This window comes from Delphinapterus leucas, chromosome 1 (genome assembly GCF_059928025.1).
Source record: "Delphinapterus leucas isolate spDelLeu-1000000601 "Yukka" chromosome 1, BTC_Dleu_Yukka2, whole genome shotgun sequence".
Taxonomy (NCBI): Eukaryota; Metazoa; Chordata; class Mammalia; order Artiodactyla; family Monodontidae; genus Delphinapterus; species Delphinapterus leucas.
In genome coordinates this window covers 88,783,702-88,800,697 of record NC_143129.1, presented here as the reverse complement: position 1 = coordinate 88,800,697, position 16,996 = coordinate 88,783,702, and the positions used below count along the sequence as shown (strand labels likewise).

Sequence of the window (16,996 nt, the reverse complement as noted above, 5' to 3'; positions counted from 1 at the left end):
CCCCAACTGAATGCGGATCACGGATCGAGGCACTGTGGGGATATGAGTAAGAAAGCATTGCCATGACTCTGCTCTCAAGGAGATTAGCTGAGTGACTTCTAGATTGTTTTTCGACTCCATGTTAAACTCTGGGGGCACAGCCCCAAGGGGAGCTGAGGACTGGGTTGGCAGAGTGTCAAGCTGATGGGTTAGGGGCAGTCTTGTCTTGGTGTGAAGAACCCTGAGCCACTCGGAGAGCTGTAGAAGGCAGTGTGGTCATCCAGGAATTGAAGGCAGCCCTATCCTGGTGCCCAGGCTATCGTAAATAATCCTTATAAGCTCACCTACTTAGCAGGGAAACAAGAAGAAAAATATAAAGGGCAAGATACAAATAACTATGAGGAGTTTAGCATACTGGTGGTTGGTGAACATCTAAGAGACCTGGAGAGGTCAGTGCATATGTACACTGTCCTACAGTGGCCACACATCTGGGAGAAGGAACAGATTGGAGTTCCAGCTCTGCTGTTTGGAAGATGTGTCCTGTTTGCAGGTCATAGATTTTTGGGCCTTGGTTTTCTTCCCTTGAATGATTGTGAGGGTCAAATTAGATGAGGTATGTAAAATCCCTGACTGTGTTATTACAGGTCACTCTTTGAAGTGGTAAGTGTCCTGTATCTGTGCCCAAGAGCATGTTCTTTTGCGACCAGTACTGAGTATGGGTGCCCCCTTCACCCACCCTGCTACCTCTTCTCTGCTCCTCTCCTGCTCTCAGAGTGGCCAGGCTGGTGACAGGTTAGAGATCTCAGGACACTGGCAAGTGGAGTCCTCTTAACACACCCCTGCGGAGGACTGGAAACAGCAACCCACGGAGCAGGAGGCCTTGTAGACCGAGAAAGAGTGAGGTCTCAGCTGAGGCCTCAGGGGGCTCAGGGAAAAGGATCTTGTTTCCTCTGAAAGAGGGAGCTCTCGCTGGCCTGGGATGGATGGGATGAAGAGTAGGAATCAGGATTAACTAGTGTTTGCAGCCAGTATTTTTCCAGTGCACTTTGCCCTGTGTGGGTGTTGTTTTGACCTACAGAAAACTGAAAACCCTACATTCCTTCCATCAGGGGCAATGAGGTGTAGGTAGAAACACTGCTCTAGGACCTGACAAACTTGAATCTACACTTTGTTGTTTCACTCAGTAGCTCTGCAGCCATCTGTAAGTCCTTGACCTTTTTGGGGTCCTCAGTTTGCTCTTCTGTAAACTGAGAAAACGAGGAACGTTCTGTGTAGCCTAAGCAAATCTAAATTAGAAGGTATAACATTCCTTTCTCGCCTATTGGCTAGATGGGATGCGGCTAATGATGTAGCCTGGGGGAAGGCACAGAAGCCACTGAACGATGGGACTTAAGTTTCATCTTCAAATTCTTGTCCTGGAGACAAAAGATGTGGTGAAACCCAGGAGCCTTCTATGTGCGGTTATCCTTGGTGATCCGTTATTTTACCTGACTCCAAAAGAGTATTTTTTTCACATAGAACCTGCTTGGAAAAACTGCATTAATTTTGCCTTCTTTTCTCAGTATCCAGCGAGCAGCATTGGTGGTTCTGGAAAATTACTATAAAGATTTCACCATCTATAACCCCAACCTCCTAACAGCCTCCAAATTCCGAGCAGCCAAGCACATGGCCGGGCTGAAAGTCTACAACGTAGATGGTACGTGCCTTGAAGTGGTGTCTCTGGTGGGTGCAGGGAGCAGTTGGCCAACCCAGTACTTAGATTAAACTGTATGTTCCATTTGGTTCTACCCCTCTCAGGGTCTGCCTTTATGGTACATTCTCATTTCAGAACAATTTTTCCTTTTTTCTTTTTCTTTTGTCTTTTCTTCCTTTCTTTCCTTTCCTTTTTTTTTTTTTTTTTCCCGACAAAGATATTTTTAGAGAAATGTTGATTGATAGTCTGCATATGTGGGAGATTCATTCATTTGAGGATTTTATGAAAACTACATGAAACAGGAGTGATGTGGGTTTCCTGCCTCCTGTTGTGAACATCTTACATTGAAAGCTCATAGGAAAAGGCTGCTTTTCAAAATTTGGATAAATTACCAAAGATTCAGCTACCCCAATCCATTAAGTCTATAATTCAGGCCTCTGGTGAGATTCTTACAGGCATTTGTCAGTCCTGGCTGAGAGCCAGAGTTGAGTGGGTGGCTGGAGGCCGGAGGCCAGGCTGGGGACATCAGAGCTGTGTTTCGGGCTATCAGATGGTTAAGTGCAAGAAACAGGACACGGTGTCATTTCTTGCCAGGTACCTTGGGTCAGGGCAAGAGCTTTGCAAAACCTAGAAGAGGATCATATTGTTAACAAGTCGAGTGATTTATAGGCGGTGTCAGTTTTAGTGACAATATCCTCCCCCTTTTTTTGTTTTTGGCTCTATGAGATGTGCAGTCGCTTGTGAATCCTAAAGGGCTGGTAAATTTCACAAACCTAGTGCAGAATCCCACTAGCAAGCCAGGCCATTAAGTAGATGCTACGTAAGAAAGCGTACAGTCTGCCTTGTCCTTCTAAAAAGTTAAGGCAGTCCACGGTCAGGGGAACGAGACCAGGAGTTCTAGGTGTGTATTAATAAACATGACATTTTGCAAGACCCCAAGCATGGGTATTTTCTGTAAAAGTTGTGGCTACCATGACCCTCCAGCACGTGTGTGGTTAATGTCTCCTTGGCCATTGACTCTCTTTTTCCTCTGTCCTGTTCCCCCCATCCCTCTCATCCTCTCCCATTGTCTTGTCGCTGAAATGAATGTTCCAGCTGCCCCTACGGCCAAAATGGAACTTTATGTAACAGATGGTAAGTAACGTCTTCAGCACAGTCTGTGCTATTTTTGGCCAGCATTTTAATTGTCAAGCATTCTTCATCTCCTTCGGAGTTCTTTTTCCATTTCCACTCATCAAGTTGGGGTTTTGGGAGATATCCTTCTTCTTGTGAGCATTTTGAACGCAGAGCAGGGGTCCTGTTCACCCTTCTGGGAAGTTACTTCGGGGATTTGTGTATGTGCTTCACAGGGGATGGGCAGACGGTACTGACAGACTGTGGACTAGTTTTCTGCTCTGTTTCGCAGCCCCAAGGCATTAAAACTGTCCTTCCTCCATCGTCCTTTCCCCCAAAGGCCCCAGTAATAACGCCACTGGTCAGTCCCGGGCAATGATCGCCGCAGCTGCTCGGCGCAGGGACTCGAGCCACAACGAGTTGTATTATGAGGAGGCGGAACATGAACGGCGGGTGAAGAAGCGGAGAGCAAGGTACACTGCCCACCCCCCAAAACTAGCATGCCTGTAACACACTTTTCTTTTGAATGGCATACTAACACTCTTTTTCAAAAATTTATTTTATCGAAGTGTAGTTGATTTACAATGTTGTGTTCATTTCTGCTGTACAGCAAAGTGACTCAGTTATACATATCCATACATTCTTTTTCGTATTCTTTTCCATTATGGTTCATCACAGGGTATTGAATATAGTTCCCTGTGCTATACAGTAGGATCTTGTTGTTTATCCATCTTATGTATATAACAGCTTGCATCTGCTAATCCCAAACTCCCACTCCTTCCCTCCCCCAACCCCCTCCCCCTTGGCAACCCACAGTCTGTTCTCTGTAAGACTTTTTTTTTTAGCCAGAATGAAATTTCAGTTTATAAACATGACCTGCTTGGGCCTTTGGAGGGAATCTCGCTCCAGTGTTTCTCAAACTTTAGCATTCAAAAGCATCACCAGGAGGACTTGTTAAAACACAGATCTCAGCTTCTGGGCCCTACCGGCAACGGATACTTAACTTTTCAGAAGGTCTAGAGCGGGGCCCACCCAAGAATTTGCATTTCTTTAAAATTCCCAACTGACAATGAAGCTGCTGGCCCGCAGCCCGCACTTTGAGTGGCCCGCCCTATATCCCCAGGCTCTTGCTGATTTTCAAGATCTGATCACATTAGCCAAAGTGGACAGAGATGGTTTTCATCATGTGTGCTGGGCCCCTTCCTTCTTTTCTCCCAGGGGCTGCTGGTATGGGCGGCTGGATCCGGGGATACAGCTCTGGCTCTCTGTAAGGCTGCTTCCGCACCACCAGCCACCTCTCAGTGCAAGCAGAGCCTTTTGTAGCCAGAGTCTGAGGGGCCTTAAAACTCTTTTCATCTAACCCTTCATTGTAAAGATGAAAGGGACTGAACTGAGTCTCCCGAGTAAATTAGTGGCAGAATTGAGAACAGAAGTCATCTCCAAACCCCAGCCTCCTTCCTCCTCACCCTGGAGCCCCCATTCCACGTATTATTTTTGCCTTTGCCTTCCTTTCCCCTTCCCTCCTCTCCCAACCATCTGGAGTGTCAGCTAAGGACTGGAGCCTTGGGTGAGCTGGTGGCAGACTGGGAGGAGTCATCCCACATTCAGTGTGACTCTGTTCTCAAGCCCTGCACCACGGTCCTGACTGCTGTGTTTCATCGCCTGCAGGCTGGTGGTTGCAGTGGAGGAGGCCTTCATCCACATCCAGCGTCTCCAGGCTGAGGAGCAGCAGAAAGCCCCAGGGGAGGTGATGGACCCCAGGGAGGCCGCCCAGGCCATCTTCCCCTCCATGGCCCGGGCTCTGCAGAAGTACCTGCGCACCACCCGGCAGCAGCACTACCACAGCATGGAGAGCATCCTGCAGCACCTGGCCTTCTGCATCACCAACAGCATGACCCCAAAGGTGCGACTTGTCACCGAGCTTGGAAAGTCCCATTTTAGGGTATTACCAGGAATGATAAAATCAAAGGCTTCTGTAAAGCACCAGCTAATAAGAATTAATGATTCTCACTTATTTTATGTTGTTTTGATACCGTCGTTTTAAAAATGTGCCTTTGAAGGCCTCTAGATTCAAGCAGAGGAAAGACTTTCACTTAGAGACAGTCCAGGTAGTAGTTTAGGTTACTCTGCGGATTCTGGGGCCAAGTTGACTCACTGTAACCTGGCACCTCCACCAACTAGTGGGAAACCTTGGGCCAAGAGCCTAATGGCTCTGTGCCTCAGTTTGCTAGCCTGTAAATTGGGGATAATACTAATATCTACCTCACTGGGTTGTCATGAGAACTAAGAGAGTCCATTCTTACGAAGTGCTTAAAACAGCGTCTGTCATAATATAAGGACCAAATAAGTAGCCATTATTATCAGCCAGAGAAAACGTGCCATCACTTTGGTGTTTTGGCTCTTAGGGGGTTAGTTCTACTGAATGCTCTCTGGGATTATGACATGAGCACACTTTTGGGGCTGTTACAAGAAACAACCATGCATCTCATAGAGGGCTGTGGCCAAGGAGGCAAAGTAGAAGGAAGGGTTCAGCAAAGGACCTCTCTTCAAACAGAAGTGGGTTCAGATCCTGGCTCCACCACCTAATTGGTTTGTGACTTTGCCTAAGTTACTCTTCACTTGTTTCCTCTTTCATAAAATGGGGATAATAATAGTATCTACCTGATAGGATTGTTGTATGAGAATTATATTAAATATGGCAGCATGACATGTAAATCATGAGGTAGAAAGTAAATGAGCTTGCCTGTAGTACACATATAACACATGGTAGTGATATTATTAGTATAAGGACCTGTGTTCATACATTGCCTTGTAATATACAACTGCTGGTTGCATTGTCACTAACCAGTAACGATCCTTAGAAAAGCAATATGGAAATATTCATTAAGAAGCCATAATGTTTCCCATATTCTTTGACTCACTAATCCGTCTCCTAGAAAAAGTACTCAGCACAGTCAGCTATACTCGTGAATATATATGCACGTGATTTTTGCAAAATAACCTGTATTAACTCCAAACTGGAGTTAAAAATAGAACAGTGGCTTACATAGTACAGTGTCTCACCTGTTAAAACATGGAAGAATCTTCGTTAGGATATTTACAAACAACAGAATGCAAAAAGCTTTGAACACTGTGGTTACGAGTGAGTACAATATGTCTGCATGTGCAAAGTGATAGCTCGTACCACATAGAATGGAAGTGGTGGTTTTCCTTTTTCAAGGTTTTTTTCTTTTTTTTTAAGTTTCCTGGTTGCTTTCTTTTTCATTTAAAAAAAAGTATACTTTTCTGAATTAAAACTAATAATCTTTGTATAAAAATCCGAACGTTAAAGAAAAGTATAATGTACAAAGCGAAGTTTTCATTCCCCTAACCCAGACAGTTCTTACTGATATAAAGAGTAGGGGTGTATTCTTTCAGGTGTTTGTGTGTGTGTGTTTTTAAAGCAGAAATGGATAAAAAAAAAAGAAAAACAGAAATGGGATCTCATACCATATAGGTAAAGTTTGGACACTTGCTTTTTTCACTTAAAGCTGTCTCTTGGCTGTATTTCCATGTCAGTACTTCGCAATCTCCGTTACACAGATCTGACTCATTCCCTGTAATAGCTGTGTCTTACTCCACTGAATACCATGGTTTGTTTAACGGATTGCCTACTGACGCACATTTGGATTAAGATCTTTCGTTAGTCTAAACCAGGGGTTGGTGGTTTTTGTTAATCGCGTTTTATTGGGACACAGCTACACCCTTTTGTTGACAGATTGTCTACGGCTGCTTTCTCTCTACTACAGCAGAGTTGAGCAGTTGTGACAGTGTGTGCCTTTGCAACACCAAAAATATTTATATTTAAAGAAAAGTTTGCCAATCCCTGGTCTAAACAGTGTTGCAGTGAATATCTCTTTTTTACATATGTGTTTGTACATTTATGCAAGTATTTCTGAAGGATAAATTTCTAGTAGAGGAACAGCTGGATCAAAGGTACAGATCCTGCCAAATTGTCCTTCTAAGGGGTGTTACTGTTTTTACACTTTTGCCTTTAGGATATGAGACCGTTTATTTCCCCCTTACCCTTGCCAGCATTGGGTGTTACCATTCTTTTTGATCATTGCCCATCTAAGAGGAGGGAAATAGATTTTTATTATTTGAAGTCATATTTAACTATTAATGTGATAGAACATCTTTTCATATCTTAATTTTCTATTCTTTTATAAATTGTCTTATTAATTTCATTTATCTAACTGTTGAGCTGTTTCTTTTCCTTATGATTCATAAGAGTTGTATTTTTTTTTTTTTTGGCCATGCCTCGTGGCTTGCAGGGTCTTAATTCCCCAATCAGGGATTGAACCTGGGCCCCAGCAGTGAAAGCGCTGAGTCCTAACCATTGGGCCGCCAGGAATTGCCCACATAGGAGTTATTTTTATATGAGTGAGTGTTGTGGTAGAGGCACAACTCTCCCTTCTGCCTTAGAATATATGCTTATAGATGAGAAATAATGTACCTGGCAGCAGCAGTGAGGTGTGGTTGGAGGATACCACTTAGAAACCATCTGTGACCTGTGTTTAGGACCAGAATGTTTTATCCTAATATTTTCTATCTGGATCCCTGGTTCATTCTTTCTTCTGCTTTCTCAAAGCTAAATCGATGTATTTATTGATGTAACACACACGCTGTTGAGCCCCCCAGCATATGCCAGGCACATGGAAAATCCGAATTTAAAAAATAGTTCCTGGGCTCCCCTGGTGGCGCAGTGATTGAGAGTCCGCCTGCCGATGCAGGGGACACGGGTTCGTGCCCCGGTCCGGGAAGATCCCACGTGCTGCGGAGCGGCTGGGCCCGTGAGCCATGGCCGCTGAGCCTGCGCGTCCGGAGCCTGTGCTCTGCAACAGGAGAGGCCACAGCAGTGAGAGGCCCACGTACCGCAAAAAAAAAAAAAAAAAAAAAAAAAAAAATAGTTCCTGCCTTCCAGGAGAGTATAGTTTAGTATAGGCCTCAGACAAGCAAGTTGGCAGTAATTGTTCAGAAAGTAAAATGTCACACGGGAGTCATGCCATGATTAGAGGCCCTTAAAGGAGGACATGTTCGCCTGTCTGAGAGGTTCAGGGAGTGGTGTGAGAAGATTTAAAGGGCCAGGAGGAGTTTGCTGAAGGACGACATCCAGCAGGAGGAACAGCACATGTCGAGGGGAATGTCGAGGAACCCACGGAGCTCAGCCCTGCTAGAGCCGAGAGAGAGGGAGGTGGACGTGGGGCCCGGCCATCCCCCGGACTTGCCACGTGCACACCCCATCCCCCATAAAACAACCTTGCACCGTGAGACGGTTAGAGTCAACCACTTCGTCCTCACAGCAGCCCTGTGCATTAGCGCTGTCATCTCCTCCACCCACAGAGAGGTTAAACGGCTCATCCAGAGGCACACAGCAGTAAGGGCAGAGCATGCGTTTTTGTGTGTGCAGGTATATCCCTGTATTTCTTCTGCTCACATTCCCAGAGTGCTTTTCCGTGCTTGGCACTTGCCCCGAGGAGCTCTCGGGATGGGAGGAGGCTGACCTATGAACAGGTACAAGCCGTGGCCTGGGCCATGGGACCCAGGCCCTTAGAGGCGGCTGGTGCCTCAGCCGCGGCTTCTGGGCAGACGTGGGTACCAGCCACCCTGCCTTCCTCGCGTCTCTGCTTACCACCGTTGGCACCCTCTGGTTGGAGAGTGAGAAAGTAGGGGAGCCTTCCCTCCCCATCAGGGACTCCGTGGGGCAGTCCTGATGGAATTGGGTGTGATCTGTGGGGCCATCCTGGTTTGTTGGGAGGACATGTTTTCCCAGGAGTGAGAGCAGGCAGCCCCCAGCAGCACCGCCTGGAGCGGGTGCTCCCTCACTAATAGCATCTCCGCTTGTCCTTGCAGGCCTTCCTCGAGCGGTACCTCAGCACGGGTCCCACGCTGCAGTACGACCGGGAGCGCTGGCTCGCCATGCAGTGGCGGCTCGTCAGTGATGAGGCCGTGACCAGCGGGCTGCGGGATGGACTCGTTTTTGTCCTCAAATGCTTGGACTTCAGCCTCGTAGTCAATGTGAAGAAAATTCCATTCATCATGCTCTCGGAAGAGTTCATAGACCCCAAGTCTCACAAATTTGTCCTTCGCTTACAGTCTGAGACGTCAGTTTAAAAGTTCTATATTTGTGGCTTTATTAAAAAAAAAAAAGAATATATAGAGAGATATATATGTATACCAGAGGGGCATCTTTGTTTTTATTATTCTTCATTGCTGACTGAACTGGCAGATGAGAGACCAGGGTCCTTTGACCATCTGCACTTTATTTGGAAGGAAGCAGAAGATGTCCGTCCTGGAAAAAAGTGACTGATGACATCTGACTTGGGGATGGGACGTCTCTCGAGAAGCCGTTCCCTGGCGTTTCTGTGACAGCTGCAAACCAAAGCGGAGCTGGAGGTTCTTGGGAACCTCGCCTTACGACTCGTCCCTGCCTTTCGTCCAGCACCCAGCCCTGCCCTGGCTTCTGGCCATCCCACTCGTGGGCCTCTGGGGACACGTCTTTGTCCTGTTTCAGGGAACCAGACGGGACATGTCCACACGTGTTTGTATATGTAAACATCCGGCACCACGGGAGCCAGGGGCCGTTCACGAAATGCCTGCCTTCGTCTTTGTTCTCTGTTGCCTTAGGTTCTGCAGAGAAAGGTCACAACGACAAACGTGCACTGTCAGTTTACAGCTCTTAATGATTTTATTTTTTTCCCCAAAGAGAGAATCTACCTGCCCTGGTTTTGACCTGCTTGCCTACCAGCTTGAGCAGGTAGCTCTTTCCTAACCCAGTGATGGCCTACCTGACCCCGCTCCATCCCACCCCCACCCTCCCAAAACACACCACACCCTACCTGGCTGGCAGCCCCGGCCAGGGAGCCCAGCTTTCAGAGCCGCCCAGGACCTGGCTCTTCACGTGTGCCCTCGGGCTCCATGCACAGCCTCAGGTCCGCCCCACGGATTGTTTGTTTACGTAGGGAAGGGTGAAGTACCCCCCAGGTAGGTCCCAGGGAGGGCATGCCAGCCAGCTAGGATGTCCCATTCAGGCTGCGGCAGGAGCCCCTCCCCGCCACTGCTCCGCACCCACCAGGGGGAGACCCACGCTGTGACTCAGGGACTGGCAAGTTCAGCTCAGAGCCTCCATTTCCCTGGAGGTACGTCCTCACAAAGCTCCATAGCAAGCTGTCTTGCCAAGGGACAGCTGCGGCGTCCAGCCCCTGACTCTGACCACCGTCACTGTGCGCTCATCACCTCCGCCCCTTACTACCCGTGCAGGGGCTCCTTTAGGCCCTGGTGCTAAATCACTCGTAGTTGGCAGTTAAGTGAGGAGAGGGAATGGGCAAGCTGCAGCATCTGGGGAAAGGAAAGTAGGGAGCCGAGCTTGTGATCCAGAATGATGCCAGCCTGGTCTGTTTCTTAGATGGTTTCAGTGGGCTTGCCTGGGCCCGGGCCCAGGGGAGCAGCCGGGCCAGGCGAGCGGAGGCGCCAACGGGCAGAGCCCTGCAGCAGCCTTCAGTTCCTGCATCTGCCTTCCTGTATCCACAGCAAACCTTTGCAAAGTGTTCACTCTCGCTTTTCCCCAGTGTTTAGGGTAACCAGTCACCTTGCTATAGCCAAGGATTACACTGTCAAATGCTCTTTGTGTATGTGTTCGCATGTACCCTTTCTGGTTTATGCATTCCACAAGTGGTGCAGTGTTTGTTATTACTGTCTTAAACCAAAATTGGCTTTTGATATTTGTCACACACCTGTACCTGAAAAAGTAAACAGCGTTCTTGAATCCACAGCCTTCAGGTCAACAAGAAGATGTGTTGGAAAAGCAGGAAGGAGAAACCAATCGGTATGGTGTGAAGCCAAGACATACTATTTAACTACATGGTTTCCGTTTATGTAAAACACATACCATGTAACCATGGTGCTTTTGTTCTTCTTAGTTTTGCCTTTAGGTCCCTTCGAGCCGGACGTTCCTTTTGATGTCTTTCTCAGGAATATATTTTGGGAGACTGGGCAAGGGATGGTGAATGTATAAGAGACTTTGGCTGCATAAAGGTTATACTGTCCCAGACTAAATGTATCAGAGGCTGCAGCATCAGAAACCCGGCAATAGAAGTGCCATACATGTATATTCATCTGGTTAATAACGACACTATCCGTCAGCATTCTAAAACACTGTGCTTACAACCCTGTCTTCAATTACCAGTCCAGAAGGGGTTAAGTTGGATTCATGGCTTTGGTGCCTGCCTTCCCAGCAGGGTGAAGAAAGGTTTAAATTAAGGAATTTCTTTTCTCTCTCTCCCAGTCTTTGCATAGGAGAATGTCAGACTTTGTGAAATTATTGTTTCTGTTTTAAATTGAATATTGATTTTTTTACACTGACTTTGTATTGAGTCCTTTTCGAGAGAACAACGTAATAAAATGCAGGATCTTTGTATCAAGGCTTTGCACTTGCAAACTCTTCATAGCCTGAGTTACTGGTGCAGTGGGAACAATGTAAATGGCATTTTTTTAAAAATGTAAGTATTCAGAAAAGCTGTATCATACAATTGAACACAGTTCTTTTCAGTTCTTGCAGTCAATAAGCTCTTCTTTTGAAAAGGAGTAAACTGTGCCCTGGGCTAGTAGAATTAGAAGATAAGTTCACATTAGAGGATACAAGATTTTGTTTGCCTGAAATGTTTATAGATTTTCTATAACTTTCAACCTGTTATTAAAATGTGAACGTTAAACAGTAAGGAGTAGAAAAACTTAATGAGGAGTGTATGTCTGAGGTTGTTCTCTTCCCTGGTGATGTTTTAACCAGTAGATAGTTTCTGTTCTTAAGTGTGTACTTTTGAAGATAATGACAATTTTTAATCGTCCATGAACTAAACATTGAAGTCCGCATTCATAGAGCTGGAAGGGATTTTAAGGTTTTGTGATTGATCCATCCTTTGCATTATCAGTTAAGTCAAAACGTGTAATGGTTTTGCGAAAGTGTTTCAAGTAAGCCCTAGAGAAAATGCTTGACCATTTTTTGCCCAGCTGCCATCATCTCCCTTCCTTCCTCTCTGTCCTCTGTCTACGCACAGGACAAATTCTGTACGGCCAATGGATAGAGGAAAGTGGCCGTAGTATGTGTGTATGTGTGTGTCGTGCTGCGGCTCATTGCCAGAGCTCGGACCTCCTTTGCAGTGGGGAGACGGTGGTTGTTCGGGTGTGTGTTGGGTGGGCACGAGGTGCTCCGCTGTCTTCACCATAGCTGGTGGTAGTCGAGTACTCTCTTTCTTGTGTCTCCCAGTCACTTTGGTGTGCATGTATATAGATAAGCCTGTAGCCCTGTGGGAAGCCATGAGCCTGTTAGGCTGACAGAAACTGATGACCCTGCCCCTCCTTACTTTTTCCCGGGAGAGTGAGTGTAGCAGCCGCTCAATGAAATCAGCAAAATCAAGTCCTTGTTTACCCTCGTCTGTGTGAACCCTGCTATGGAAGGCTCCCTACACTGGGACGCACATTTGTTTGTGGGTGTGTGTTTCTATATATGTGAGCATTTCTCTGAGTGTAATTACCAGATGGACGGCATGTTTATGTTAGCCATCTGAACATCTGTGTTATCTGTAACAGATGGGTGTGTATCTCAGCAAATAACTTGTGGATGTGTTTATATAGATGAGTGTGTGAAAGTCCATGTGTTTCTACATATGCCCTGTGTTTGAGAGATACCCTAACAGCACCCATCTTCTGGGAGGTTACTCTAAAGCCAGATACTTCTCCCTCGCCTCCTTTACTCCTTCCCCTAGGTTACACTGGCTTCTCCCCAGGAGTAAATGGCTTTAGCACAGCAGTGTCTTCTGGAGAGCCTGCTGTCCTGTAGGCAAGTCCATTAGACTTTCTTGCCTCAGGACTTTATGACCTGAAAACAGCAAGAAACAAAGAAAGAAAGGTCAAGCTCCATGATGATGACTGCTCCAACTTCACTACCCCGGAAGCCTTACCATAGATTTCTCAGTATAACTTAAAAATTGAGCTTCATTTAAAAAAAAAGATTGATTACTAAAAGCAGCACAGAAATGGTGCCATAATATTCAAATAGCCCAGCAGAGACCCTGCAGTTGTAAAGTGGTGTAAGTATTTCTGGGTAGTGTTTGTGCTTTGCGAGTCTTGTTTTACAAAAAATAAATCACTACTGTGAATTTACTGCTATGTAACCCTGTGGTCAGAATCCATTATAAATAAAATATGAGTTATTCTTAAGCCCATAGCACAGTTTTTGAATGGTATTCAGTGCAGTAGTGAATAAGGTACCTTAGGCACTACACTGAAATCTCCATATTGAGCTTTAACCAAGTGGATGCCTAGAAAATTAGATTTGGGGTCACATTTTTGACAAAATATATTTTGGTCAAAGAAGGAAGAGAAGGGTAATAAGATGTATCTATCAGGTATCGAATGTTAGGCGTTGTCTTAGAATGTGAATTCCTTTAAGGTAGGCGTTATCTGAATTTTACAGGTAAGAAAAGGGATGAGCAGAGAGGGAGGAACTTGCTTAAAATCTCATGGCTAATAAATGAAATTTCAAATCTAATGTTTGATTCCAATCCCTCAGTCACTACCTTGAAGTATTACCTAAATAATCTGGCATTTTCTGGATGTGGAGGAGAGACCTGAGGATACTTAACCTTGAATCAAAAGCTGGGATTGGGGGTTCATTGGAGGTGGAATCACATCTGTTCTTTGACCTCGGGCTTGCACCAGAGCTGTGGCTCCAGGGAAGGCTGCTCCGCCGTGCTAGCAGATTTCTCAGGAATTTTGATGGAAAGAACTTGAGGATCCTCCTTCCCTTAGGAAAACCAGCCCTGCTAGCGCTGCACCTGCTGTAGGACTCAGGTGCTATTGTTCTGGTAGCCACCCTTTGCTTCTGTCCCCTCCCCCTCCACTCCCACCCTGCTGGCTTGGGCAGGTGTGCACCTTGGGGAAGTGTGCAGGGGCTGACCTGGCCTCCCTCTGATCTGAAGAGGCCTCTTCCTGGTGCTTTGTCAACATTATGCCCCAACAGCTTCCACTGGTTGGGGTGGGAGAGGGACTGCCTGCAGCCCAGCCTAGGGAGGTTTGGGACTGGAGCCCCTGGCCTCCACCCTTAACTTCATGTTCTCAGCAAGCACTTTGCATCCCACTATCTTCCCCACATTTGCCCTCTAGAGTTTTAATCACTAGACATAAAACAGGACCCTGAGCACACTGTTTTTCTCTATTCCAATGTCTTGAGGTTTTGGTTTAGTTGTGCATAAACTACCTTCTCTCCTGCTGTTTGCTTTCAGTAGAGGATAGGAAAGGAAAGATAACACACCTCTCAGCATTGCTGCTTATTAGGAACGAGTAGGACGCATTTTCAGAGGGTAAATAGGGAATGTATAACTACTGAATAAAATTAGATTTTAGTACTCTGTGTCCCTTTTACCAGGCCTGTCCCTGTCTACTTAGATAACCCAATTTGTTTTGTTTCACCTGTAACATAAATCTCTTCAATGGGTTGTTTTAGAGTCTCCCCAACACAACAACAGGTTTCCGACACCTGAAGCAGCACAGTGAAATGTTACTCCCAATATGGCACCAGGAATCTACAATTGATATGTCTGTCAGCTTGAAAACATCAGTGTTTTGTCCTTGTTTTAGTGGGATAAAAACACTCTTAAGCCTTGGGGACAAATGTGACCAATTCCCAGGCTTTTATCTTGAGTGTCTTTGGCACTTCTTTTGGCACTGAAATAATACTTGGATAAAAATATTTGTGCAGTGTCTGGTTTTGTATTTGCTTGTATTTATCTCAGCTTTCCCTTGTGCACATGAGCTTTCATTCTGAAGGAGGTCATCCTTTAGGAGTTTTTAAACCCCCAAAAGCCCTCATCTTGGGAAAGCTTCATGTCTGAGGCCAGAGACTCTTGCTCAGGGAATTAGTAGTAGGACCCGGGCATCTGATCTGCACGTGTCAAGTCTAGTTCAATTCATGTTGTAGCGAATTTAAACAGTTAATACACCATCACCATTCCAGGGGCCAGGTGGAGAGAGGTGGCGGTCGCTTTCCATTGGCCAGCGCCCCTCAGTTATAGAAATAATGGAATATTCACTTAGTGTTGATCATCATTCTAAAAAAAAATCCAGACTTTGCTGAGAAGTCCTTATTTTTATAATGGATTCACAGTAGGCTTTAACTAAATAGCAGAGTCCTCTGGGACTCCTAAATTATGACATGTTTAAAAAACTTGATTTCCAAGCAGTTGTTTATGACAACTATGGCATAGAGTGGAGGACACCAGCCAGGATGAGGGCAGTGGTGGATACTGGCTCACTGGGGTGGTGAATTAACTCATGTTGTGATGACCACTTCCTCAACAAATATGCTTGGGAGAAGACCAGAGAGGCTGGGGCCAGGTCTTACTCAAGGGAAGTTTATTTGACCATCGCTTTTGTGTTGAAAGGACTTTACATTTCTGGATTTAGAATCCAGTATCAACCCAGCAACTTCAGTGACAAAACCATCTGTCTATCTGATGGGGCCATAACTGTTTGTGCAAAGATGTGGCCAGGGGTCTTTTTCATTCTCCCTTATTAGTTAATACTGCACTTTGTAACCAGAAGGGGAAGTTTTGCTGGTTAGCAAAATGCACAATCACTAGATATGTATGACAAAGTCTGAGTGTGACTTCCTGCATAAACTGGGTGGTGGGCTCTATTGAGACATTGCAAACATGTGAATGAATGAATTACACTACCAGCAACCATCTGCCCAAGTACATTTACATATATTCATAAGATGTATGCAGTGAAGCCTCTTTTCATTGTAACATCAGTAACAATGTTAGAGTCTATGAGGGGCATCATGTACCTGGCATCCAAGTTATTTTGTTCTCTTTTGGGTCCCCTATTCCAATTAATTGTAAAACATTTTACATGTTACATTTTTTATACTGTAAAACTCGGAAAATAAACTGAAATCCCAAATTACATTTTGTTACTTTTTTTTCATGTGATTACTTCAATCTAAAAAGTTTTATTTTATTTATTTCTTTTTATTGAGGTATAGTTGATGTACAATGTTGTGTTAGTTTCAGGTATACAGCAAAGTGATTCAGTTATACATATTATTTTTTTCAGGTTATTTTCCCTTATAGGTTATTACATAATACTGAGTATACTGCCCTGTGCTATACAGTAGGTCCTTGTTGGCTATCTATATAGTTCATATATAGTAGTGTATATATGTTAATCCCAAACTCCTAATTTATCCCTCCCCCCTTCCCCTTTGGTAACCATAAGTGTTTTCTACTTTTTAAGGAACATTTTCACTCTTGAATAATTTTGATACCTTCTTAAATATAACCTGTCAAGTTTCTCTGAAAACCAAGATAATTGTAATGGTAGATTGAACGGGAAAGTGGAATTGCCATTGTAAGAAAAACTACAGGTTGCAATCATTTTATGGTCAAGAGAATGTTTTAAATGAATAGATAACTGAAAATTAAATCCTTAGGCTCTAAAACTTGGAGGTGAAACAGGCCTTTTGAGTAAATCAGCAAGTGAAAAAAGATCTTTGAGTCAAGTAAGGAGGGAGGAAAATGTCAGACCCTGGAATTGTGAGGAGGGTGAATGAATGTTGGATTGTTTTTGCAAATGGCTTGCTAATTCAATTTAAATTATTGACTTATTTTCAATAGGTCTATTTAAAGGGAACTTGATTATTTGACAAAGAAATATTGGAGCTTGCCTTCTGCTACTCCCAGCTGTCCTTACTGAATGCTGGTAGCACACAGTCAGATTCTTACCTGTTGCATGGATAAAGATCAGAGAAAGTGATTGATTTGATGATATTCATTGTATAGATTATTGATAAACTCTGTTTCTCTGGGCCAAGATGGGCACAATTTACACCTGCACAAGCAAAACCTACTAGAGAAAAGATTAAAAGTGTATGCAAATATAAACCAAAGACTTCTCTTTTTCATTCATTACCCATAATACAGATATAGAATTTTGGAAGAGTTTCGAGAATGTCAGATGATAAACTGAGATTATGGAAGTGGAATGAGGGCTATCAGGATGGCATCAGCTACAGCCACTGCCTGCTTGCCTAGTGCCAGAGACAAGACCCACCGGTAGTAGTGTGGGAATGGGCAGTATCCCTGCACAAGAGAGACTTGGTAATTCCCTCCTGGT

The 16,996-nt window shown here is 44.9% G+C and overlaps 1 protein-coding gene across 2 annotated transcripts in view; it reads left to right on the top strand.

The window, feature by feature from the left end:
* Window positions 1-15,820, top strand: part of VANGL1 (VANGL planar cell polarity protein 1) — a 53,840-nt gene extending 38,020 nt beyond the window's left edge. Inside the window, exons 6-9 of one of the 2 annotated variants that reach the window (XM_089917317.1) lie at window positions 1,542-1,675; window positions 3,126-3,258; window positions 4,454-4,688; window positions 8,678-15,820. In XM_089917317.1, coding sequence (XP_089773443.1) covers window positions 1,542-1,675; window positions 3,126-3,258; window positions 4,454-4,688; window positions 8,678-8,938 — 763 coding nt within the window. In that variant the 3' untranslated portion in view covers window positions 8,939-15,820. The remainder of the gene's footprint in view (window positions 1-1,541; window positions 1,676-3,125; window positions 3,259-4,453; window positions 4,689-8,677) is intronic. The other variant, XM_022583988.2, reaches the window with a different exon arrangement.
* The last annotated feature ends 1,176 nt before the right edge of the window (window positions 15,821-16,996 follow it).